At 29.1% G+C, this 26339-nt stretch overlaps 1 protein-coding gene across 2 annotated transcripts in view; it reads right to left on the bottom strand.

Annotated features, from left to right (window-relative positions):
* Positions 1-26339, bottom strand: part of Dyb (Dystrobrevin) — a 116938-nt gene that overhangs the window by 63608 nt on the left and 26991 nt on the right. For both annotated transcript variants that reach the window (XM_075369658.1, XM_075369664.1), the window contains 3 exons: positions 22085-22251; positions 8067-8194; positions 665-766 (listed from right to left, as the gene is read on the bottom strand). In XM_075369658.1, the coding sequence (XP_075225773.1) occupies positions 665-766; positions 8067-8194; positions 22085-22251 (397 nt within the window). The remainder of the gene's footprint in view (positions 1-664; positions 767-8066; positions 8195-22084; positions 22252-26339) is intronic.

Genomic DNA, 26339 nt, shown 5'->3' on the forward strand with positions numbered 1-26339 from the left:
TTTATTCACTTAAAATTGCAATACCATGCTTGAAATTCTCACATGCACACACATACATTTTGAAGTTTATATATATAGTTATTACATATACTGTATATATTATTAAATTTATTGTATAGTTTATAAAATTAGTTTAATTTATTTAGTTTATAAATATCAATTTGTCAAATGGAAAGCATTACAAATCAACATTATGACTAGTTCCACAAAAATTCATCACTACAGGCAGTACCAATACATTTCATGGCTCATCAACATTTTTACTGTACAAAGATTATCTTCAAAATTAATTAGCATCAAAATCATTTCCACATCATCATTTATTTCATTAAAATCGGTTATTTGCATTACATCCCTTTAATAAATCATCAGAAATATTTCAAATGATGCTGTAATGAAATAAAAATGAATATCTGTATGTGGCAAATCAAGTACTAAACGCACACATATACCATCACTAGTCTGAAAATGACAACCTAAATCATACAACAGTAAATGAAAATGGAATAGTATTCTGATTACAACAAAAGTTGATATTGTAAAGAACAAACACATCATCAGAGGCCATTTTTGCAAAATCATAATTATACAAGCATACAGATCAAAGGTTTACTTTTTTTTACATTCATATTTAAAGAAAAAGATTTATTAAAAACTGATTTACCTTCTTGCTGTAGATCGACTGTCCATTGATCCGACATCATACATAGGTCCCATATAAACATTTTCTGGAAACCCATTGTGTGAAGGTAGAGGTGAAGGTGGACTGAAAATAAAAAGTACACAATGTAAAAAGTGATTAAAACAGAAACTTGAAAAACATATAAAAAAATTAAAACTTTCTAATACAAAATAAGATATTAAATTTTGATAAATTCATGTTTACAAAGTGTCTAAAAAAAATCTTTTTAAAAAGAGTAATATAAACTGCAATAAATCAAAATCAATCATCTTTGTCATCCTCAATGCCTGTTCTTACTCTTTTAATAGAACTGGATGGCAAAGAGGGTAAACTTTCTTAACGGTTATCATCTCCTTCAAAACAGTCTCCTCTGAATTGCACACAGTAACCCCGTTTATTTTTATACCTCAAAATCGCCACGAAATTGTTTCCTGAGTGCTGTTAAAACATTTTGTACAGTATATCTGAGAAGTTACTGTACTTCTATCTGCAATTACAATGTTGCTATTCTTTTGAAAGTCCTGGGGTGTTCAGAAAAGAAGAAATAATTTCTTTATTGCAGTCAGTATATCAACTTTCAAGGTCACACAGGACATTCACTTGCTCTGTCAGTTGCAAAGCCATGCCTGATGTGAGCAGATGCAGTAGTGTTGAAGAGCAGTTGGTGACATATGTCTCGTTCCACGAACAACATACAGGCAAATAATGAATGCTGTATAAAGTAAACCTCGACTTACCTACAATCATTTGCCAGTGCCTTAAATGTACTAGTTTTACACAACTGCTGATGAATTTTGAATTTAGTAGAAGGCTGCCTATGATTTGGATAAAAGTTTTGCTAAGGTGAACTGCCTTTGGTTTTCTATAAGTCAAATACATTGGACGACCATAATATAAATGTCTAAGTGGACTGTATAGGTGTGGTAATTAATCACTGGATGCGTGAATCAACTAATATTTAATTTACAAACAATAACAATACACTATTAATATAAAAACATACTACAAAGACAACACAAAACTAATTATAGGTATGCATTACAACTTGATATGACCCGTTAAAGGGAAAGGCGACGTCCATCAGATGCATACACTTCGACCTCCTATTGCTGAGTGTTAACTTGCCAGCCGCTCGCAATAGCTGAACCTAATGACAGGCAGAATACCAACCATACATGTCAGCTATTTTTGTAATTTATACAAAGGTTTGCCAGCTGATAGAGAGTAATAATGTCAAACTTTTCAAAAATAATCATAATAATTCATATTATAATCATAAAAATGTGTTTATTCTATTCAAAAAATGGACAAGTGTAATTTTAATTTTACAAATTTGTAAAGAAATTTATAAAATAGCTGAATGAAGTGAAAGTTTAGTGAAATTTGAAAAATAACAATTGAGAAGTACGTAATTAATACATCAGAAGTATTGTCTAGCATAATCAAGTAGCAGAGGAGATAAATCTCGTAACAAGATTTTCAAACTTTATAGTGAAAAATTAAAATAACCCATTATTGAAAATTTCAAACATACAATTTATAAATTTATTTATTCTGAAAATGTTATGAAAATTGATATTCAATGTTATGAAAAAATAAATTTCAAAATGGCAGACAAGCAGATAAAAAGGTGTTTTCAGACACATGTTTAAAGTAACTTTTTTCTGATACTGATCTTAGGAAGACAATATTAAAATACTGGATGACGTTTTTGAGAATACATGCGGATATTCAATTTTTTTTTAATTTAATCTCTGTAAGAAGACAGATGTCTTCATATATTTATTAAGGCAGATATCTTAATAATTTTTTAACTTTTTTTAAGAAGTTAAAAAAGCTTCTAGCAGAAATTACTAAAAAAATGTTCATAAGTAAATACAAATTAAAATGTTGTCACCCATTTCAAAAGTAATTACATCCAAATTAATCTTCTGTTTGAGATTTTATTTTTCTACTAAAAATATAACCTTTAGGCGTAAATAGTATAAGATTTAGGAATGTAAATGTATTTACATTTATATATACATATCATGAAAGTAATAACCAAATATATATATATATATATATATATTTTTAAATAATTTATATAATTCTCTACCTAATTAAAATTAAATCAAGTATAATTGCAAAAATAAATAAAATGGATAGAGAAATAGAAATTAAAATTCAATAGTTTAAAAAATAGTTCACAAATTAATGAAAATGAATTGAACTACATGACAGATTAGTAGTGCTTAGTACCATACTGTGTTAACATTTAAAACTTCCCTAATAAGGTTGATGAAAATAAAATACATTATACTACAGATCAGAGTTCAGAATGGTACCCATGTTTTTCATTAATGTTGGAATACATATCCATCCTGTTATGATGCTATCACATGAACATTTAAACCTTTGCAAATTATCTTACTGCGCTAAGTTAAACTGTAGATTTTCATTTTATCTTTTATGATTTTAATATTTCTAATAATAGCCATTTAATTTTTCATATATTTTTATGAAGGTTGGCTCATTTTTTATTATTATTAGAAACACTAGTAAATCCTAGTTTGTCATTATGAGAGTGTAAGCTCTAATTTAGAGAACTATAAAAATTAATCTCATGCTTAGCAATAAAGATAGTCTAATATCCCATGGAAAAACTAGGATAGATAACGAGTTCAATTTAACAGTTATGTCTTTAAAAGGATGAATAAAATCAAATGCACAACAAAAGTTTAATTATGATACACATGATAAAATAGAGAGTACTTTTTAACTAATAATACTTTTTAACATAATTCCATAATGTAGCTGGCTACATTTAGGCATTCTCCCACATTTCTGTAAGCTTTCTTATTCCAGCAGTAAAAAATTTATACCTTGATGTCTGAGCTGTTCTTGTAGTGGACTCTTGATCTGCTCATTGTTCCCCAACTTGGTGCCACATAAAAACTATTTGAGAACCAAACAAAAAAAAAATCTGATTGTGTGAGATCAGGACTGTAAGGTGGATGTGAAACAATGGAACGGATAGAACCAGAACTCACACTACAACTTTTAGCAATTTCCCAAATTTTTATGTTTATCCTTGCGAATAATATTAATGTGATTTTGCAAAACATGAGTTGAAACTTTCATCAGTCTTCAACTCTGATGAAGATTGGTGACACGTGTTTTACCCAATTTAAATTGTTCAATCCATTTATAAAACCTGCATGGTTAATGCACTTTTACATAATATTTTAACATCCATGAATGAATTTCACCAGGCTTTAAACCTTCAGAACACAAAAAAATCTTATCACAGAGTTGTTCTTCCATAGTTTCAAGCAGAGCTGAGATTTTAAAATAAACAGGAGGTTATCATAATGGAAATTATTTTTGATAGCTGATATTTTCTATTTCTATGTCAGGAATGACAACTTGAATGTTACAGTTTATTCTATTAAATAATTTTTTTCACTACTGCTATTTGTCTTAGTTATTAAATAAATCTCACATTTATTACATTACTACTACTGTAATGTTACTATGTGTAACAGTATCATTTCCATTTTATCATTAATTGCAGATGGAACAAAGATGGTTACTCAATAGTATTATTAAATACATGAAAATGAAATGGCAGAAACTACAGCAAAGCATGGAACACAACCATTTCAACAAATGTAAAATTGTCTGAATAATCCATCATGATGTATACTGATAAACTTTAAAAAGGAAATGACGAACATTTGATGTTGTAAGGCAAAGGCAAAGTAGCTGAGTCAACAGAGACTCAAAAAAATCTTAACCTCAAAAAAATTTAATACAGCAAATAAATTATTGTAATGGGTTTGGCAAAGTATGTAGAATAAAAGTAAGCCCTAGTGGACATGAGTAAATAATTATTTTATTTTTTTTTATTAAGAAATTAAGGAAAAACTTTTAGTTTTTCACCAATAGCGGCTTTATGTTTAATTGCATGTAAAAATAAAAAAGCATCAATACATAGCTGAAGAAATTTTGCATAGAAAACCTCCTGAGTAACTTTTTTCTATGAGCAAAACTAAGAGCCCTAGAGAAAATTTTACAATAAGCACCAAAATTGCACTATGGTAGAGTAGTTTGCAAATTGTACACTCTCGTATACATTAAGTATTGTATACTCTCATATACAATATAAATGGATGAAGTAATAATTTATCCGTAAGTTCTTAATTTTGTTCAAAAAAGTGTTCAGAAGCTTTTTTATGCAAAATTGTCTTAGTTTTCTTTCTAATGTTGATATTTATTATTTCATAAGTTCAAAAGTAAACAAAATATTGATGAAAAACTAGATATTTTTGAAAAAAGTTTTTTTTCCACAAACAGCAAAAAATTTTCAAAATTTTGCAAAATCAATGAGGTCTAAGGTTAAATATTGATAATGACATATTTTTACATTAATGTACGAAGTTTCATAAAAATTTCTGTCTCATTAATTTTTTATAACAATCTTTACAGCATCATTTTCATGTATTTACGAAGTATACTACACATTTACTTCTTAAAACTCATTGAAAAATTAAAGTTTTTGAATAACCAACTCAGTCATCTTAAATTACATGTTTTACTTTACAAATAACAATTAAAATATTTTATATTTGAAAAAAAAACAAAATTAATAATGATTGGTTTTGAGCGTTAACCATGATACCAAAATGTGCTTTTTTTATAAAATGCAATTTTCAAATGTTGATAAATAAATAATAAAGTAAATATATAGAGATATCCCTTATGGAATGAATAGGTAATTAAGCAGCTCAAGAACAGAATGCTACATTGACTTTTACATTTTTTACAATTAGTTTATTGTTGTAGGCATTTCAACAACATCTTGCAAATTTTCAGAGTAGATCCAGATCAATGGGTAATCAGAAATTAAAAATACTTTGAAAATTTGAGTAATTTATAACATTGGGTCTTATGAATCCGTACCTTTTTGAATTTTTAAATTATCTCTAAGAGGAACAGAGTTATGGAAGTTAATTTAATGCGCACCCTCGAGTTATGCTACTTATATGAAAGCTACAGCATTATTCTGATGCTTAATGTAAAATTCACTAGCGCCTTAGTTTTGCTAGTAGAAAAAAGTACCTTGGAGGTTTTTTCTGTGAAATTTTCTCAGTTATCTATTGGTGCATTTTATTTTTACATGCAATTAAAAAAATGAAACTACTGTTGGTGAAAAACTAAAATTTTTTCTTAATTTGTTAATTAAAAAATTAAATAGTTTATCTAAATTACAATAACAAATTAAATTGTTCATATCCATTAAGGCAAACTTTTATTCTACATATTTTCTGAGCCCATTCCAATAATTTATTTGCTTTATAAAATTTTTTTGAGGTTAAAATCTCTATTTACTCAGTTAAAGTATGTGATATTAGAGAAACAGCATAACTTCCAGAACATTAAATAAGAGGAAAAGTTATAGGCAATGATTGCTTAGTACAAAACCTGTATATAATTAGTATCTATCCCTTCCCCAAAGAGCCAATTGCTGTCGTTAATCTGTTTATTATTTTTTAAACCAATAACACAAAATGTTACATGATATCAATAAATAAAGTGTACATATGAGGTTGATAAAAAAATATGCAGAATTTTAGTTTTTCTCAAAAAAATCTTCATTAATCAATATTGATTTTGTCACCTTCAAAGTACTCCTTTTCTGATAAAATACAATTGTGATAGCACTTTTTCGTTTTTGAAGCACCTCTGGAACACAATTTCCAGTATGGCATTTAACTCCTTCAGTGATTCTGTCTTTAACTCTTCAATGTCAGCAAAATATCATCATCTCTCATTGTTCTTTTCAGTTTGGGGAGTAGGAAGAAGTCACAAGGGGCCATATCCGGCAAATATAGAGGTGAGGCATCATAACAGTGTTGTTTTTGGCTAAAAATTCATGCAAAAGCAGTGAAGTGTGAGCAGGTACATTACTGAGGTGTAATTGCCATGAATTGTTTCACCACAAATCCAGGCGTTTTCTACAGATTACATCCTGCAAACAGTATAGAACTTGCAGGTAGTAATCCTTATTGACTCTGTGATAGTGATTTTATATTAACTATGCTTGGTAACGCTGTATTTTTCACCCAGAAAAAAAAATAAAAAGATAAGCTAAGCATCCAATATGACTAACAATGCAAAAATATATTAGGGACAAGTGTACCAACAAAAAAAAAAATTGTCAATTACTTATACAGCCTGGGAAATTTAAAAATTCCACACATTTTTGATCAAACCTCATACATAGCAGACTCATTACATTGAACTTGCTATACTACAGATTCAGATATGCATAAATGCTGCATTAATCCTTTGTAAACATAATTTTTCATGAAAATGTATTATATCCATAAAACCATATATTATTCATAAAATTCTAATTTCTCAGAATTGCATAGGGAAATGTTAAAAAAATATAGTGATACAATACTTGAGAGAAAATATTTAAAAAATTTTCTCACTATAGAAGAAAATACGTTAAAATAAATGATAAATTAACTTCTGATTTGTTAGCACAGATTTACAGCTTCAATCAATTGAAAGACTTGGTAAAGACCAAATTTAATATACTTTTGAGACATACTGGGTGGATATCAACAAAACAATATATTAAATAATGATTTCTGAGAAATAGGAGAATGTGATTTAAAAAACAAAGCAGCCACTAGTGATTAAAAAAATAAGCTTATAATTTCCTTCAGTTAAAGCAATGAAGGGATTCAAAGTGCAGAAAATCATCATGTGTTACAACATAATTGAATCAAACCATATTTTGGCAACTACAAAAAAAGACTCAAATAACAGACTATTTTACTGATATAGTTACTATGAAAAATTTTCTAATTTTTTTTCTTCATAAATTTAGAACATGTAGAAGACAATTAAATAGATTAATAAAATATGGATAACATAAAAGTAGTCAAGATCTAGAACAAGTAAGACAAATTCTATACTTACTGTTACTTATAATTCCTTTATACATTATTTAATTAACCCTGCTTATCAATGAACTATTTCCATTGTATCATTGCATTCTTTTTAAACATTCTACCTGATCTCACTAAACTAAGTTCATAATATGTTATTCAACCATAAAATTGAAGTAATTTTGGATTCAAAAATATTTTTAATGTATATAATATTTTACCACTAATAAAAAATAGCTTATAGTCATTATAAAATGAGAAAATTCAATTTCATGGCAGGTAAGGTTATATTGCAGGTACGTCTATAAACAGATCTCACCATGTCTCTCTTTAAGCACAGTACAACCAGAGAGGGTTTCATCTGTATTTTTTATATTTAATTATGCCCATTTCTAAAAATAATGTAAGCAGCAATAACAATAAAGTAATACACTTACACAATATGAGACAGATTTAGAGGTTTCTCTGGCTCATCTGGAAATCGAGGAATGTTTGCTTTTCCTTTCTCTGGCACACACCGAAATGACTTTCTAAGAGAGTGACCAATTTGCTTGCTAGGTGATTTCTAAAACAATAAATGGTTGTAGCATAAGATAAAATAATTAATAACAATAATAATTTTATTTCAAATTAAATCAAATATTACAAAATCTAATTATTATTCTATCATACAATCAAAATTAATTTAGATTTCTTAATAATACAGTTGTTTGGAGTGTCGCTTTATATGGAAGTGAAACTTGGACAATCGGAGTATCTGAGAAGAAAAGATTAGAAGCTTTTGAAATGTGGTGCTATAGGAGAATGTTAAAAATCAGATGGGTGGATAAAGTGACAAATGAAGAGGTATTGCGGCAAATAGATGAAGAAAGAAGCATTTGGAAAAATATAGTTAAAAGAAGAGACAGACTTATAGGCCACATAATAAGGCATCCTGGAATAGTAGCTTTAATATTGGAAGGGCAGGTAGAAGGGAAAAATTGTGTAGGCAGGCCACGTTTGGAGTATGTAAAACAAATTGTTGGGGATGTAGGATGTAGAGGGTATACTGAAATGAAACGACTAGCACTAGATAGGGAATCTTGGAGAGCTGCATCAAACCAGTCAAATGACTGAAGACAAAAAAAAAAAAATAATACAGTTCAGACAACAATCAAAATTATTGGAACTTAAATATCTCTAGAGGCAAGACTATTTCAGAGATTTCCAGCAACATAATTAATATAGAGAGCAAAAATAAAACACCAATTTAATACTAAATTAAGGCCATTAAGGCCAGGTACGATATTCTTATCGTACAACATACTTCTGTTAAAGAAATAGAATTCCACTCAACTGACATACTGACCCTTATTACTAAAATAAAATTTGAATAACCAACTAATAAATATCATATCACATCAGTTGTTTGCACATAAACTGGACAACATGAAAAGCCAGAGTGTTTAACACATATTCATCAAACAACTCAGGTAATCCTGTAATAAAGTCACAAATCATCAAACCATGTAAGCATGGTAATTGGTCAATCTACAAGAAAAAGTGCTCTGGATCCACCTCAAATATTTTATTCAAAAGGAATCTTTTTCTTGTAGAATAAATTCCAACCTTCCCTGATTGATATCATTAGATATTAAGATATAAATCTTAGAAGTCATATTAATCATATGATTTTTTGAAATTTTCACTTTTTGTAAAAGGAACAATAATTTTTTCCTTATTTCTACCAGACTGTAATCTTCAGAATATCTTGCTCTTAAATAGAAGTTATCCATTAATCTAATGATATAAGACTGTCTTATAGGTAATATTTTTATTTTTAATTTCCTAAAAATAGGTAACAATAAATGTAATCTAGATTCATTATTATCAACCTCACAATATATTTTTTGATTATTTTGATTATAATTAATGATTCAATAGCCAATTTATATGTACCTCCCTAACATATTACTGCATAACTGATTATGGACTGCACAAGAGAAAAGAACATAATTTTTTTCATTATACAATTTTGTCACATATTTTTTAAATAATAAAACTTTCTTATTCCAAAACCAATAAGATTTCTATAATAATGAACATCACCTTCCATGACAATTGCCTATCTAAGGTCATTAAAGATATTTAACACCATCAACCTCAATGATAGGTAGACAATTACACAAGTTTCCATCAACACAATTTACGTTATGATATTTTAGACTATTTGTTACATTATCTCTAAATCTTAATCTACATTCTACAAAATTCATTTTTTGAACATTTAAAATAATTCCGTTCAATGTTAGCTAAGTTTCTTATGTGACTAGGCAACAACTTCATCTTTAAATTTTCCATTCCAAAAATCATTCAAATATATAAGAAATAGAATGGGACCAAGCACAAACTCTTGTGGAACTCCATGCGATAATTTACCTGGCATAGTTATTACACTATTACGTCTAACTGATTTAATGATCAGTTAGACTTGACTTAATGATTATCAAATCTATTTTGCAAAATATGTCGAGAACCACTTTTAACAATACCTCTAATACAAATTTTTCCAATTTTATACAGCGTCCCAAGAAGAAATGGAGAAACTTTCAGGACCTGGTCTACTAGAGAAAATAATGAAAAAAGTTTATGTAAACACAGTTAGCAAAAGATTTTGACTGGATTTCAGCTCTTCTAATAAAAAGAAGCCCTATTGTAACTTTTGGGACCCAAATTAAGGAGTTGGTGGTTTCCACTAACTTCATCCATTGGGAAATAGTATAAAATAGGTCCCAGAACTGTAACTCCAGTAGTTTTTAAGATAACCAATGTAAAACACAATATCTGATGTCAAAAAAAAATTTTTTTTTAGATTTTAGTACAATAGCTTTGTTAAATGACTAAAAAATGAGGAAGAGTTAGTAACAAAACTTGTAGAGAAATTAATTCTCAGAAAATTAATGTAAATACAGCCAATAAAAAGTAAATAAAAACTTTTAAAAATAAGTTTTTTATTGAAGCAAAACAAATGAAAAATAGACAGAAATTGTATTGTTCTTTCTGTACCTATTAAACATTCTTTTAAAAACAGAACCACTAATTACTGAAAATAATTTTAAAAGAAATATAAAATTTATAAAACAATATTTTAGCTGTGTATATTCAATTTTTTACACAGGTAAAACAAAATAATTATGTAAAAAACTAAATTGAATTGTCTTTTACTTTACAAATATTTAATATAATCTTATTCTAGAGGATAAAAAATTAGTTTCTTTGCTTCTCTGAGGAGAACCTATACAGAAAAATTTAATGCTACACCATATCAAAAGCCAATGGCATATCTAAAAATAGGCCTGCTACTTTCTCATAATTGTTAATATCTTTATTTATATCAGAGAAATAGTCTAGCAATTGCCTTTTCTGAGCTATGACTTTACAAATAACGTGATTTTGATTAGAAATTCTATTTGATTTAAATTCTATTCTATTTAATAAGTTTTATTTTTAGTATTTTCTCAAGTACTTTTGAAATTGGTGATAAAAGAGTAATATTTGTAGTTAGAAATTCAGTATAGAACAAACTTTTTGGAATCAGTACAACAAATGATTACTTTAAAACACTGGGAAAAATACTCTTTTCAAATGATATTAGATTAATAAAAAGATTAACTCATCTGAAATCACATGCAGTTTCCTTTAGAATTTTACTATTTATACCATCAAACCCAACAGAATATTTATCAGCCATAGATATTATTATTTTATATACTTCAAAACAATTAGTGGGCTCAAGAAAAAAGACTTTATAGAGCTTGGTATTGTAGTAAGGTTTTCATTTATGACCGAAGACACTGATAGACAATTGTGACATTATTTTTATTACTTGTTTTTTAATATGTATAAAAAATTACCTTTCATTATGTAGAATTTGGAATATTTTTGGTAAAATAACTTTTATGAAAAAACAAAATGTTTTAACTACAATTTATAAATTTCTATTCCTCCAACATCCCACATAAAACTTCCTTTTACACATTTTACAACTAAATGTAATTTCCATTTAAACAGCTATATATGTGAGTATATATGGAAACAGCATCACCATGTTATAAAATTTAGTTGAACTCCTTTTGAAGCTTCTTATTGACTGTTAATCAGACCTAGTTATGGAATAAGGAGTCAACCATCATTCTATACTTATCAAGTAAATAGCCTTTAATGTTAATGACTACTTTCTGTATTCTTAAGTTTGTGGAAATAAACAATCAATCAAATTTAAATAAGTTTATCTATTTTATATTAGTATTATCATAAAAAATTGAAAATAAAGAATTTTCTTTAAACAAGTTTGCTTAACTGCTTAAAAAAAAAACACTACAGCTATAAAAACACAATGCAGAGGAACAGTTTAATAAAATGAGTCAAACCACAATTTCCTAAGTTGTTAAAATAAAAATGAATACAATTACATATTAAAACAAAAATATGTATATAAAAAGATTACACTTGTTTGTAAAAAAATCAAAATATTTTATCTAAATCTATTAATATTAAATGTCTAGAAATAATTCTCAAAATCAACACTATACTTTTAATTATGGTTGCACAATAATAATGTTGAAAATTTAATAAGGTTAAAGTATTACAAATAGTTTATACTATTTTTATATTATAACATTTTTTTTCTGTATATTATTTATAAGTTTGAATTTTTTAACTTTTACATATTTCAATTTGTTAACTATTCCATATAACAAAAACCATGACTGTAATTCTTTTAGTTTAATGTTAAAACAAGTGTCTCTTCTTCCCTAAAAATATTTAAAAAAAAAGCAATACTTATAAAAATTACAATTATTGTAAAGAAAATAATATTATTTTGTTAATATAGATAGAAAATTCCACTTTTTTGAAAGTAAAATATTTTTATTCAAAAAGGTTATAATACTGAGTAATAAATTTATAATTCAACTTCACATCCAACATCAACATCAAAATCAATATCTTCACTGAAACCATCTAAATAATCTGTAAAATTTTACCTTCTTTTACTGTCTCTATAAAATTTTAAAAGTACTGTGTTACTGGGAATGAGCTTATTAGTTCTAATAAATCTTTAATTTTTACTTTTGACAAAATTTTGCCGTTATGCCACACCTGTCAATTTAATTAATATAAGTTAGTTTATCAATTTTTTTTTGAACTCTTACTAATGTTAATTTTTTTTAATTTTCACTGTTTGCCGAATCATTCTCAAGAAAAATTTGCAAAAATCATAATTATTTATATTTCATGGGTTCAACTAGTTCCCTTTCCAATCTTCCATATCTTTTCTTTCCATTTACAACAGTTTGACACATTTGAGATACCCTTGACTCAAATTGTGATACATTCATTCTATTAACAATAAATATTTTATTTTTTTACGGTTTTTCAATAAACTGATGTAATCGATGTTAGTATACAAGTGTTTCTAAAATGGTGGGCTGGCTATACTTTTTTGGATTCTACCTGTAAAATTAAACAAAAAATATTCTTAGGAAAAATGGCAATTTCTCCTTTGTTTTCCCCTGACCCCATTTTGTTATTTTTTTATAAAAATTTATATCTCAAGTTCGGATAGAGGAATCACATTAATATTTGGTAAGCATCTTGGTAATAAAGTTTTAAAACTAGCAAAAAATCAGGAATTAAATATCTTCGCAAATTACAAAATGGCGGCCATGTTTATTTTTCAATCCGTTATATCTCCATAAACATTAGTTTTATCAAAATTTATGTTATTTGCTAAAATATTAAGCCTTTTATTTTGAACAAAATAAATAGCTGAGTTAAGGCAGAAAATTGATGTAATTTTGTGTGTTTTCATATCCTCCACTTTACCATTCAATTCCATTAAATATTAATTGCTTTTATTTACTGATAATTCTAGTATTATAAATTACTATCAAATTAAGTAATAATTTTTTCACAATTATAGACCTAATAATTAAAAAAAATGAAACAACTACCTGTGATAATCTTACGTTAATTATTGTAGAATATTAGGTGTACTTAAACAGTTAATTGTTAAAAGTTATCAGAGATGTTCAAAGTGTCCACCATTAGAATTTACACAAGTCTGCAGTCTTTTTCTGAGATATTGTCTTAACCATTCAAAAATTCCGGGAGTATTCCTATTTTCTTGAAGTTCATTTTTGATCCTTTGTTGAAGATCCTCAATGTTGAGTTGAATAAACAATAACATATTTCAAATAGGTAGAAGTCAAGAGGGTTTAAGTCAGGTGATCGGGCACTGCCTTCTGCAGCCTATCTATTTTTCATGGAAAAATTTCATGCAGGAAATCTAATACCAATTGACAGAAATATGCTGGAGCTCCATCGTGGTGAAACCACATAATATTTCCTCTTAATTGTAGAGGTAGATCTTCCAAAAACTTTTGAAGATTTTCTTAAAAATGAGCAAGATAATTTTCTCCATTTAAACAATTTGGTAGAATGACAGGACCCACAAGATAGTTATTAAAAATACCTGCCCATATGTTCAGGGAAAATCATTGTTGATGACTACTTTGGAAGGTACCATGAGGATTCTTATCACTTCAGATATGCTGGTTGTGATAGTTTTGAACACCATTCCTGTTGAAAGAAGCTTCATTTTTACATTATTAACATGATCAACAGTAAAAGTCGCTATGTAAAATTATTTAAAAGTGAAAAATTAATATCAATTGTTTTATTATTATTTAATATTAAATCTTATTGTGAGAAAATTATTACTTAATCTGATAGTAATTTACAATACTAGAATTAACAATAAATAAAAACCATTGATATTTAATCAAATTGAACGTAAAGTGGAGGTGAAACACAAAATGAAAACATAAAATTACATCAATTTTCTGCCATAACTCGGCTATTTGTTAACAGATTTAAAAAAATAAAATGTCATTTTGTTCAAAATAAAAGGCGCAATATTTTAGTAAATAACATAAATTTTGATAAAACTAATATTTATGAAGATATAATGGATTGAAAAATAAACATGGTCACCATTTTGTAATTTGAAAAGGTATTTAATTCCTGATTTTTTGCTAATTTTAAAACTTTAATACCAAGATGCTTACCAAATATTAATGTGATTTCTCTATCTGAACTTGAGATAAATTTTTATATAAAAATAACAAAATGGCTGACGGCGGGGAACGAAGGATAAATAACAATTTTTAATTTTACAAGTAGAATCCGAAAAAGTACAGCCAGCCCACCAATTTAGAAATACTCTGTATAACATTGCTTAATTTTTTCTGTATACACTCAATATCTCCAAATTTTGAATCATTTGATAAATATGTATATATCCCAGTATTAAAAATCATAACAATATTTTTTGTAGTGACTGGTGATTTAACAGAAAAAGAGTTTAATACTTTAATTTCTCCCTCAAAAAGAATCAGACCACAAGAGCATTTCATTAATTGGTGCCTTAATATTTTTGTTAATTTACTCAATTAAATATGAGCCAATTTCTTGAGTTCCACATCCAACTACATGTTCACACCAGATATTAAATATGCCTGACTGCATTTCCAACATGAAAATCCAAATTGTATAAGTTTATTTGATGTTTATAATACATTATGATAAGACGGCAGTTAAGGTAAAGGATGTGTCATATACTTTTCATAAGTAAGTACCTCAAGTTTATCAATCTTGTTTTCTGATTCAAGTAGATCTGCCTTCATAAGGCTTCAAAGATTTTCCACCTTAGCCAAAGAATTGAAATATTCGCCTTTTAATTCTGCAAGGTTTTCCCTAACTAATCCACACTGACAAGCAACATATACGTCAGTATATATCTTTTTCCAACACATATTTTTTTCTGGACATTTAAAATTTCAATCAAAATTATTTATCGGTGAAGCTATTCAAGTTTCTTCAAGTTTCAAGCTATTCAAGTTTCTTTTTGCTATTCAAGTTTCTTGAGTTTTTTCTCTTCCTTTATTTCTTCTATATACAAACATTTTACTTAAATTTAATTCTGTAAATAGGAAAACAGTTTGTTATGCTAAGGCAGTAATTAGATTTATAAGTAGGGTAAAAAAAAGAAGTGTGTTTTACAGTTATGAAAACAAGTGTTTTCATCCAGTCTATTGTAACATAAACTTAAAAATAACATAAACACAAAAAAAAGTTTATTTTTAGCCTCGTAGATCTTTAAAATTATTATTGACCCTTTTCTTCAAAGTCACATCAATTCTTTTTTGATTGATTCATAAAGTTCCTAAAAAAGCTCTTTTATATATTTCAGTCCCATCAATTTTGTAAATCCTTGTTTTCTTTTTTTGAATCTCCTTTTGTGTGCACTCATTTTTTTTTATTTCAGTTACATGACCCAAGGATAAATGCACTCCTCAAAACATAAGTTCCAGAGCTTCAAAATTGTAAAATTACCTTTTCAGAATGAACTTCTTGCACTTTTTAGTATATTTACTTATAAAAGATTTATGAAACATCGTAGATAGAATAAGTTTACCTTAATCATTAAAGTAATTCTGCTTTGTGTTACAATTAACATTTTTTTACATGATTCCAGAACAAGCAGTTACAACTACTGCATTGAAAGCTAACATTTTATGATACAAAGAAAGATATTTGAAGATATCTATCACTGTGCATACTTTTTCTATAAACATCAAAATTTATTTCATTATCATTATAAATTAATTTTAAGGTAAAAAATAGTCACATCACTTCTAAAACAGGGCAGCAGCTCTTTCAGTAATTGTTAAGGGCGAGGTCAGGAGGACATAACTGGCCATATCAACATCACTGAATCTCTGAGCACTGCGTAGCCGAAAGCAATGGAAAACTACAGAAGTTGCATTAGATGTAATAGGAATTAGTGAAGTTCGGTGGGAAGAAGAAAATTACTTTTGGTCAGGTGATTTTAGAATAATTAACTCAGCGTCAAATATAGGGAAGGCAGAAGTAGGCTTCATAATGAACAAGAATATAGGGAAGAGAGTAGAGTATTTCAAAAAGCTTAGCAATAGAATTATTGTAAAAAGGATAAAATCAAAACCTAAGCCAACAATAATTGTTAACATCTACATGCCTACATGTGCCCATGATGATGAGGTAGGGGGTGTATATATGAAGAAATTGATGAAACACATAATAGAGGATGAAAATTTAATAATAGTTGGAGGTTGGAATGCAAGCACTGAAAAAGGCAATGAAGGAAATAATGTGGGTGAATACGAGCTGGGCAAAAGGAATGAAAGAGGGTACAGACTCATTGAGTTTTGCACAATGTATAACTTAGTAACTGTCAAACACCCAGTTTAAAAATCATAATAGAAGAATATACACATGGAAAAAGCCTGGTGATAGTGCAAGGTATCAGATAGTTTATATCATGGTTAAACAAAGATTTAGAAATCAACTCATTGACTGCAAAGCTTATCCTGGAGCAGACATTGATAGCGACCACAATTTAGTGATAATGAAATGTAGATTGGGGGTTTAAAAACCTGAAGAAAAGGTGTCAGATGAATTGATGGAATTTAGAGAAGCCTGAAGAAGTGGAGGTAAAGAAGATTTTTTTGGAGGACATCGCAAGAGGTCTGAGTAAAAAAGATAAGGAAGAAAATGTAGAAGAAGAATGGGAGAATGTTAAAAAGGAAATTTTTAAATCAGCAGAAGTGAACTTAGGTGGAACAAAGAGAATTAGTAGAAAATTTTGGATATCAGAGGATATATTGCAACTGATGGATGAACGTAGAAAATATAAGAATGCTAGTGATGAAGAAAGTAAAAGGAACTACCGACAATTAAGAAATACTATAAAAAGGAAGTACAAAGTAGCGAAAGAAGAGTGGATTAAAGAAACGTATTCAGATATGGAAAGAGAAATGAACATTGTAAAATAGACTGAGCATACAGGAAAGATAAGGAAAATTTTGGGGTACATAATTTAAAATCTAATAATGTGTTAAATAAAGATGGTACACTGATTTATAATACAAAAGAAAAGGTCAATTGTTGGGTGGAATAGATTGAAGAGTTATATGCAGGAAATGAATTAGTAACTGGTGTTATAAAGGAAGAAGAGGTAGTCCAAGAGGATGAAAAGGGAGATACGATACTGAGATCTGAATTTAATATAGCATTAAAAGATTTGAATAACAGAACGGTTCCTGGGATAGACGGGGCAGAATTACTGAACTGTACAGGTGAGGAAGTGATAGATAGATTATACAAACTGGTGTGTAATATTTATCAAAATAGAGAAATTCTGTCAGACTTAAAAAAAAGTGTTATTGTCATGACTAAAGAAGGCAGGAACAGATAAATATGAAGAATAAAGAGCAATTAGCTTAACTAGAATTCTGTACAGAAGAATTGAGAGGAGAGTGGAAGTGTCAGGAGAAGACCAATTTGGTTTCAGGAAAAGTATAGGGACAAGAGAAGCAATTTTAATGCTCAGATTAATAGTAGAATGAAGATTAAAGAAACACAAACCAACATACATAGCATTCATAAACTTAGAAAGGCATTTGATAATGTAGACTTGAATAAAATATTCAGTATTTTTTAAAAAAATTAGGGTTCATGTATAGGGGTAGAAGAAAAATTGCTAACATTTACAGGAACCAAACTGCAACAATAGTAATTGAACATAAGAAAGAAACTGTCGTAAAAAAGGGAGTCCGACAAGGATGTTCCCTATCCCCGTTACTTTTTAATCTTTACACAGAACTAGCAGTTAATGATGTTAAAGAATAGTTTAGATCCGGAGTAACAGTGCAAAGTGAAAAGATAAAGATGCTACAATTTGCTGATGCTATAGTATTCTTGCTGAGAGTAAAAAGGATTTGGAAGAAACAATGAATGGTGTGGATGAAGTCCTACACAAGAGCTACTGGACGAAAATAAAGAAGAACAAAATGAAAGTAATGAAATGTATATGGGTCACTGAATATAAAAACTGGAAGAGAAATGATTACAGAGGTAGAAGAATTTTGTTATTTGGGAAGCAGAATTACTAAAGATGGATGAAGCAGGAGTGATATAAAATTCTGGACAGCACAGGTGAAGCAAGCTTTCAGTCAGAAATACAATTTGCTTACATCAAAAATTAATTTAAACATCAGGCAAACAGTTTTGAAAGTATATGTTTGGAGCATAGCTTTATATAGAAGTGAAACTTGGACGATCGGAATACCTGAGCAGAAAAGATTAGAAGCTTTTGAATGTGGTGCTATAAAAATCAGACGGCTGGATAAAGTGACAAATGAAGAGGTGCTGCGGAAAACTGACGAAAGATAGAAGCATTTGGAAAAATATAGTTAATAGAAGAGACAGACTTATAGCCCACATATTAAGGCATCCTGGAATAGTTGCTTTGATATTGGAAGAACAGATAGATGGGAAAAATTGTGCAGGCATGCAATGTTTGGAATACATAAAACAAATTGGAAGGGATGTAGGATTGTAGGGGGTATACCGAAATGAAATGACTGGCACTAAATAGGGAATCTTGGAGCTGATTCAAACCAGTCAAATGACTGAAGACAGAAAAAAAAGCATCAGATGACTCTCAAATTCACAGGAAAATTTATGCATTTTTGATCATTTGGTTTTACCTTTTATGTTTTGGCTTTTTTATGTCTGATATTTTTGTTACTTCTTTGCATGAAATTTTCCATGAGATTATAAGCACCAAATCCAAAAAAACATCATCTACATATTTCATCTAAACTCAGTCAATACAGGAATTGGAGTACCATTACCTTTCATTTCTAGGTTACCATAAAAATATTGACTAGGAATCCAAGGAGAGAGTTTATCTGTTGCTGGTTTACCTTTTTGTTTATAAAAAATATTCTAGAACTGTGCAATCAACTGTTTTGTACACAACCTGTTAATCTATCACACTACTCTATAAGATGATTCAAAAGACTGGGTGCTCAAACTATCCTTCAAAGCATCCATTACTATGATGGGATCCCATCAGTATATCCCAATATAATAATATATCAGATAAATTACCATGACGTGATGTAGTGCAGTTATATATGAAATGAGATAAAAACTTCATCCACTAGCAAAATCTCATTTATTAAAATATTTCTTGCAATAATTCTTTTAATAGGCACTTTGCTAAATGGTGAATCTGAACATTTATTCCATGACAACTGGTCTGTCTAATATTTTGTTAAATATTTTAGGTTGGTAGTGATGACTAAAATAACCTTTCAACAAAAAAAACTTTCCAGATGATTGCCTAAGACAAAAACGGTTTCATAATTTAAAATTATTTATAAATAATATTGGAATATTAGTTTATACACCGTTTTATATTTTTTATTTTTTTATTTTTAAGGGTATTTTTAAGTTTGTTATGAAACTGACAACAATGCAAAATTAATTAAAAAATTCACTCTCAAGCATCCCTTGTTTTGTTTTAAAGTTGTATAAATATAAGAATGAAATGAAAACTAAGTTCATTAACGTAAATAAAAAACACTTACTTAAATGTAGTAAAATAAATTTTATTCTAAAAGTTAAGTAACACTACAGTTAATACCTTATAAAACTTATAACATTCATTAACTTCAATCACAACTAAAACCAATTTATGGAGTCTAGAAGCTAGATTACTGGTATAAAAATTAAACTCCACAATTCACTGCCTAGAAGTGGCAGGATATTTACTCTTACTTTTATTGAGTGAAATAGATCAAATGCAATACCTGAACATTAATCTTGTAATATTTTCAGGATTTGAGAGAAGGCTCTAGCTACTTTTAAACCTATGTTTGACATTATCCCTATCATGAAAGAGTAGCAAAGGATAACTACCAATTTATTTTCCAAAAACAGATATATCTGGAAACTTGTTTAACTATTTACAACTAAATGATCATTTTTAATCGTGTATAAAATCTTTATACAAATGGTCATCTGAATTGATTTAAATTTACTGTCATCTTCAATCTACATATCTGATAGGTAATCTGGCAACTATTAGTTAATGAAAATACAGTGAGAATGCAATGTCACATCTCATGGTCATAAAATAGTGCCAATTGTTCAGAAAAGGAAAACAAATATGAGTGACGAACTGTGTGCTGGGTACCCTTCAACTGCAAACATGACGGGTAATGCAGAATGCATGAATGAAATGATCTTGAGTAACCGGCGCATTAAAATCAGAGATTGAAAGTGAACTTAACATCAGTTATGGTAGTATGTTTATGACTATTCACAATCAGCTTGTCGTTGCCATAAGATGTGTGCACGATGGGTGCCATATCTGTTGACCAACATCACAAACATCAACTGCTCTTTCTTTTCTTCAATGTTATTCCAGGACTGGTCCACAATTTTTGAAACAAATCATCATAGGGAATGAAAGCTGGGTGCTTCATTACACTCCTGAGACTGAACAAGCATCACATGAATGGAGACACAAAAATTTGCCGTAGCCAAAAAAAGTGAAAACATTCCCACATGCTCGAAAGGTTATGCTGATAGTCTTTTTCAATTCTGAGGGAGTTGTTTACAGTGAATTTATGCCCCAAGGAACAACAATCAATGCCAAATCTTACTGTGAGACTTTAAAAAAATTGTGTAAAGGCATAAAGAAATGCCTTTACCCTGCCTTTACAGATGCTCATCGCTCAATCATCTGATGGGGTCGTTTTTCTTCATGACACTGCTACTCTTCATTCAGCTCATGTGACAAAGGAGTTACTGCAAAAATTCAAGTGGGAAGTGTGGTCTCATCCGCCTTACAGCCCTGACCTAATACCCTGCAGCTACCGCCCTCTCAAGCGAGACCTGGGAGGGGAGCGTTTCACTAATGATGATGAACTGAAGGAAGCAGTCTTTAAATGGCTGAAAGAAATTGGATGAAATTTTTATGAGAGTGGAATCAAGGAGTGTTTCGAAAAACTTGATTATGTCAAAAAAAAATAGATAAAAATGTAATTTTTTGTTCAACACAAAAAAAAATTGTCTTATAAATATGTGTTTGTTTCTTAGAGGGGGTGTAACTTACTTTCTGATCATTTCTTGTAGATAGTGGGGAGTACCATTAATAGGTTTGTATATCAACTGCATTTCAGAGACCTTGGAACCCTCATTTGCAAGAATATATTCAGCTTGTTGAAGGCAACAGGAAACACCTCAATCCTCACTACCTTGAATAAGCCTGGAATGGGATATTTGTCACACATCAAAAAGCTATGAATTGTTTTTTGTGTTAGGATGCCTACAACCATAAGATTATGGCACTCAAACATTCATCTATGTAAAAGGTAAATTAGAGGCTAAATGCCATTTAAGTGTTTTTAAAAAATTTCATTCTCATGCATTCTAAGAGACTAGCCTCTTTTTTAATTCAGTTTTCATAACTCAATATATCATACCGAAACTAAACGAAGAAAAAATTACTACTTACATAAGTTGTATACTCTTTGACATCATGTTCTATTGTATGACTACCAGCAACACGTCCTCTCCAGAAACATTCCTGACACATTTGAAAACTATGACATTTCTGACATCGATACCTAAACCCAGCAAAATTCTCTCGAAGACAAGCATCACAAACTGTAGGATGGACCACTGAAATTGTTATGACCAAGTTAAACTAAACATAGAAAATACTCACAACTTTTAAGTAAAATAAAAATTTTAACATTTAAGAGACTACCTTAAACATGTAAAATTAATGTTTTTGTATTATAACAATCTGTCTACATTAGCTTGAAATACAAAAATTAAAGGAAAATGTTACAAGAGAATGGCAATTTTTAAACAATTTGAAAAAGCAACTCCTAAAAATGTTCAAATATAGAGGTATTTCTTGTAATTAAAAAGCAAGTTTTTTAGGTAGGAAATTTTTCATATTAAGCAATTTTAAATGGTACATGGCACACCAGATGTCATGAATGTTGTGCTTCATCATTCCCTTCTATCCTTCTCCTTATTTGATACATCCTCCATCCTTTAACTACTTTCCACCACTATTGATTTAATTTTTTTTTTCACTTTGCAGATACCAGTAATAACATCTAAACACTAACTTTTATTAATAATTTAAACATGAATTCAGTTAATTTTCTATGTATGCTCAATTAATTATTTATTTTTAAATACTAAGATAACAATTTTTACAGTGCATTTCCCACCAAGTAGTATATTTATTTATATGCATTCAAGTTAGTTTCAAAATGTTCATAGAATTGTCTTGAATAGTTTCAAATAGCAACATAAGGAGGAATGTTTTGAAAAATGTTAGCACTGAACAGGGCACCACAAATATAAAGTTTTGCATTTTCTTAAAAATTAACATCAGAGTAACATTTCAGCTGTTTCAACAAGCATATGGAGAATTGGTAATGAAGAAAATAATGATTTACAATTGGCAGTTTAGTGATTGTAGTATTAACATTAAATATTACAATCATAGAGGATGCCAATTTACTTTGAAAAATAAACAAAATGGAGAATTTTGAAAATGATGTTTGAACTGATATAAGAAAAAAATAGAAGAAAAACTTCAAAGAAATAGCATCAACAGTTGGGATATCAGACAGAAGTAGATACCAGCTACAATATTTCCCATAATGATCTGAACATGCATCATTGCTTTGGTAACACACTGTTGCAAAAATGTTGTCTGCTCATCAGAAAGTAACTGTTATGGCACTGGAAGATCTAATCACTTGTGGCTGATCAAAATCATAACATGTGATGCTGACGCAAAGTGTTTTTTGTAAATTTCAGATAAAACATCAGTTGTCAAGAATGGAAATCAAATCATACCCACAGTTACAGAAATTTCATTTAAACAGGAGCAAAGGTAAAGTTAGTTGTTAGTTCTTTTGATTCACACTGTACTATTTATATATTCACTAGCTCTGCATCACAGCTTTTCCTGTGCTATATGGTTACTATATAGCAACCAATATGCTATGTGGTTTCCCCGTAGCGGTCAATTCTATTATTTTATGTTCTTTAGTCAAGTAATCGGAGATAAGTGCAGCCAGTCACACATACAGATACGGTGGCAGTGACTGTGTTGGTTGAGCCACAGCGCCGTATACCTTTGCAACCCTTAAAAAATCAGAAATAAAATACCCTAAAATGTTTTTAAATATTTATCTGAAGAGTATTTGCAAGCCCAAATCTACTGAATATCTAGTTTATTATAGTTGGGATTGGAAAAATTTACAATCATTGTTCAAAGTTTTTTTTACCTTTCTTCATCTCCTTTCAAGGTTAAATTTCAAAAATCTCGAAATTATTGACATGAAGATTATATACTCACCAAAAATTAAAAAAATCGAGAAATTAAAAAAATAACAGGGTTAAAAAAATCAAAAATCCATTTTAACACTTTTAATCTCAGAATTTCAAAAATTTACAAATCAGTTTTTAGATATTCATATTAAGATTACACACACCAAAAATTAAGTTGATATCTACATCTGTTACTAGAAATAAAAGAAAAACTATAATTTCATTGTTACTCCATTTTAACCCATAAAACTCAGAATCTCAAAGTAGATTTTCTTAGTATGCACTTACACTGTAAGTAGAAAGTGTATAAAAATTTTCATCAATTTATTTTCAGTAGTTTTTGCTGGGCGTTGATCACTCACATGTTATTTTATATATATATATATATATATATATAAATATATATAGAGCATCTCCCGTCTTGGCTTCGCCTGAGATTATAATGTAGCCAACTCATTTTCTAACAGTATTAAACTGATAGAACTTCTGGGTATATGATATATTTTTTGCGGCCTTTTGATTTTCTGGTAGCAGAATGTATTGATTTTCTGAATTACCAGTTCTGGAGAGTCCAGAGCTGGAAACCCTGTAGGATTAAGAAAATTCAAAAATTTTGATGGATAGTGGACTGCATCTTCAGTATTGATTACAGAATCTGCAGATCGATATTCCTTGCTTTGCCCTTCAAAAATCATTTTGCCCTTTTTCTAAAATCATATTATTAACTTCACATTCAGAAATATTTTGAGGATTTATAATAGATCTTTCACAAAGCCACTCATACAGTTTTTGTAAAAGCTTACTAATTTCTGGATAAATATTGGAAATGAGAGCATCCAATGTATGCACAATGGTACCAAAGTTTTCACTGACAGAAATGTAACCATCATTGTGAGGAAGAGTCCCATTTTCAATGTTTAGTAGTTGTAAGGAAAAGTTAGCATCGCCACCTGCAGGATGAACTCTCATAATAGTTCTTAAATTAATAGCGAGGACAAATTTCTATAAGGGTGGTGAGATTTAAGGTATGCCTGAACAACATCAGCTCTAGTTCCTTTTGCGATGACAGGCAATGTTTGCCGAAAGTCTCCAGCAAAGATGAAAGTTATTCCATACATTAATTTACCACCTGATCTAATACCTCAAAGAGTTCGATCAATAGCTTCAATATATGCTCAATAACTCACTGTACATTTCATCCCACACTATAAGTTTAGCTCTTGTAAAATTTGTCGAAGTGGACCATTTTTATAATAGAACATACAGATTCTTGCCCATATGCAACATTTAACAGTAACTTAAAAGTGGAATGTGCAGTTCTCTCACCATTTATAAGTGTAACAGCTATTCCTGATGATGCTACATCAATTGCAACATTTTTAGTTCAGCGAACTTAAGCAAAAAGCCGATTGATTAAGAAAGTTTTCCATGTTTGATGATAATGTTTGCAAAATGAAAACGTCTGATGATATAAATGACAATTTATATCATCAAATGCCTGACATTGATCTGGTAGTAATTTAGGAAGATTAATTCTTAACAAATTCTTTCTGTTCATCGACATTGAAAGAGTCTTAACATTGTATCATAAGTATTAATATCTTCTTGATTATCACTTGCTGGTGTTGGTAAACTGAAATCACATAAGTATTTCTCACTTAACGTAATGACAATATCTTCAATCTAAATGAGACCTCTACTCAAGATTTCATCTGAAATTGTAATATCAATGTTATTGGTTTGATGTCAGATTTGATATAAAATATCTTGACATAAATCTTTTTGAAACATTTCTCACAATATGTTGGTTGGGCAGGATGACAAAAAACTAATATAATTGCAAATATTTCTCTCAATTAAGGCGAAGACTGAGAGATAGAAGCATCAGCAAGTGTGTCTTTCCAGTGACTATCATTTTCCAATAAGTCAAGTGTAGCGCAAGCAGCTTTATATGTATGATGTAGCACACCATCAACAGTTTTCAAGAAATTAAAAGGTGTATGTAGGTCTAACATTATGCGTAACATACGTAGATGAAACCATTCACTTTGGTTTGAATGAATTGTATATACTCTACCCAGAGCAACATCCTGTTTGATTCCAGGAAATCCTTTGATGTCAGTTCTGCACTTTCTTCTACTAAACTTGTTATTATTATAGGAATAGTATCTAGGAACTTCAGGATATAACAGTGTCTTAGCAAAGTCATCAGAGAAAGCTAAAAAAAAATAAGAGTGATTGGTCTTCTGTGGACTTTCAGGAACTCGCTGGAGATTTTGTTCAGTGAAATAAATATGTTGATAGTTTTCTAAGTGAACTGCTAAGTGAACAATAGAGGGATAACGTAGATGTATTGGAAAGTCAAAAAATCACCAATCAGCCTCAGATGTACATATATATATATATAT

The sequence above is a fragment of the Lycorma delicatula genome, chromosome 1, assembly GCF_047948215.1.
Source record: "Lycorma delicatula isolate Av1 chromosome 1, ASM4794821v1, whole genome shotgun sequence".
NCBI classification, from domain to species: Eukaryota; Metazoa; Arthropoda; class Insecta; order Hemiptera; family Fulgoridae; genus Lycorma; species Lycorma delicatula.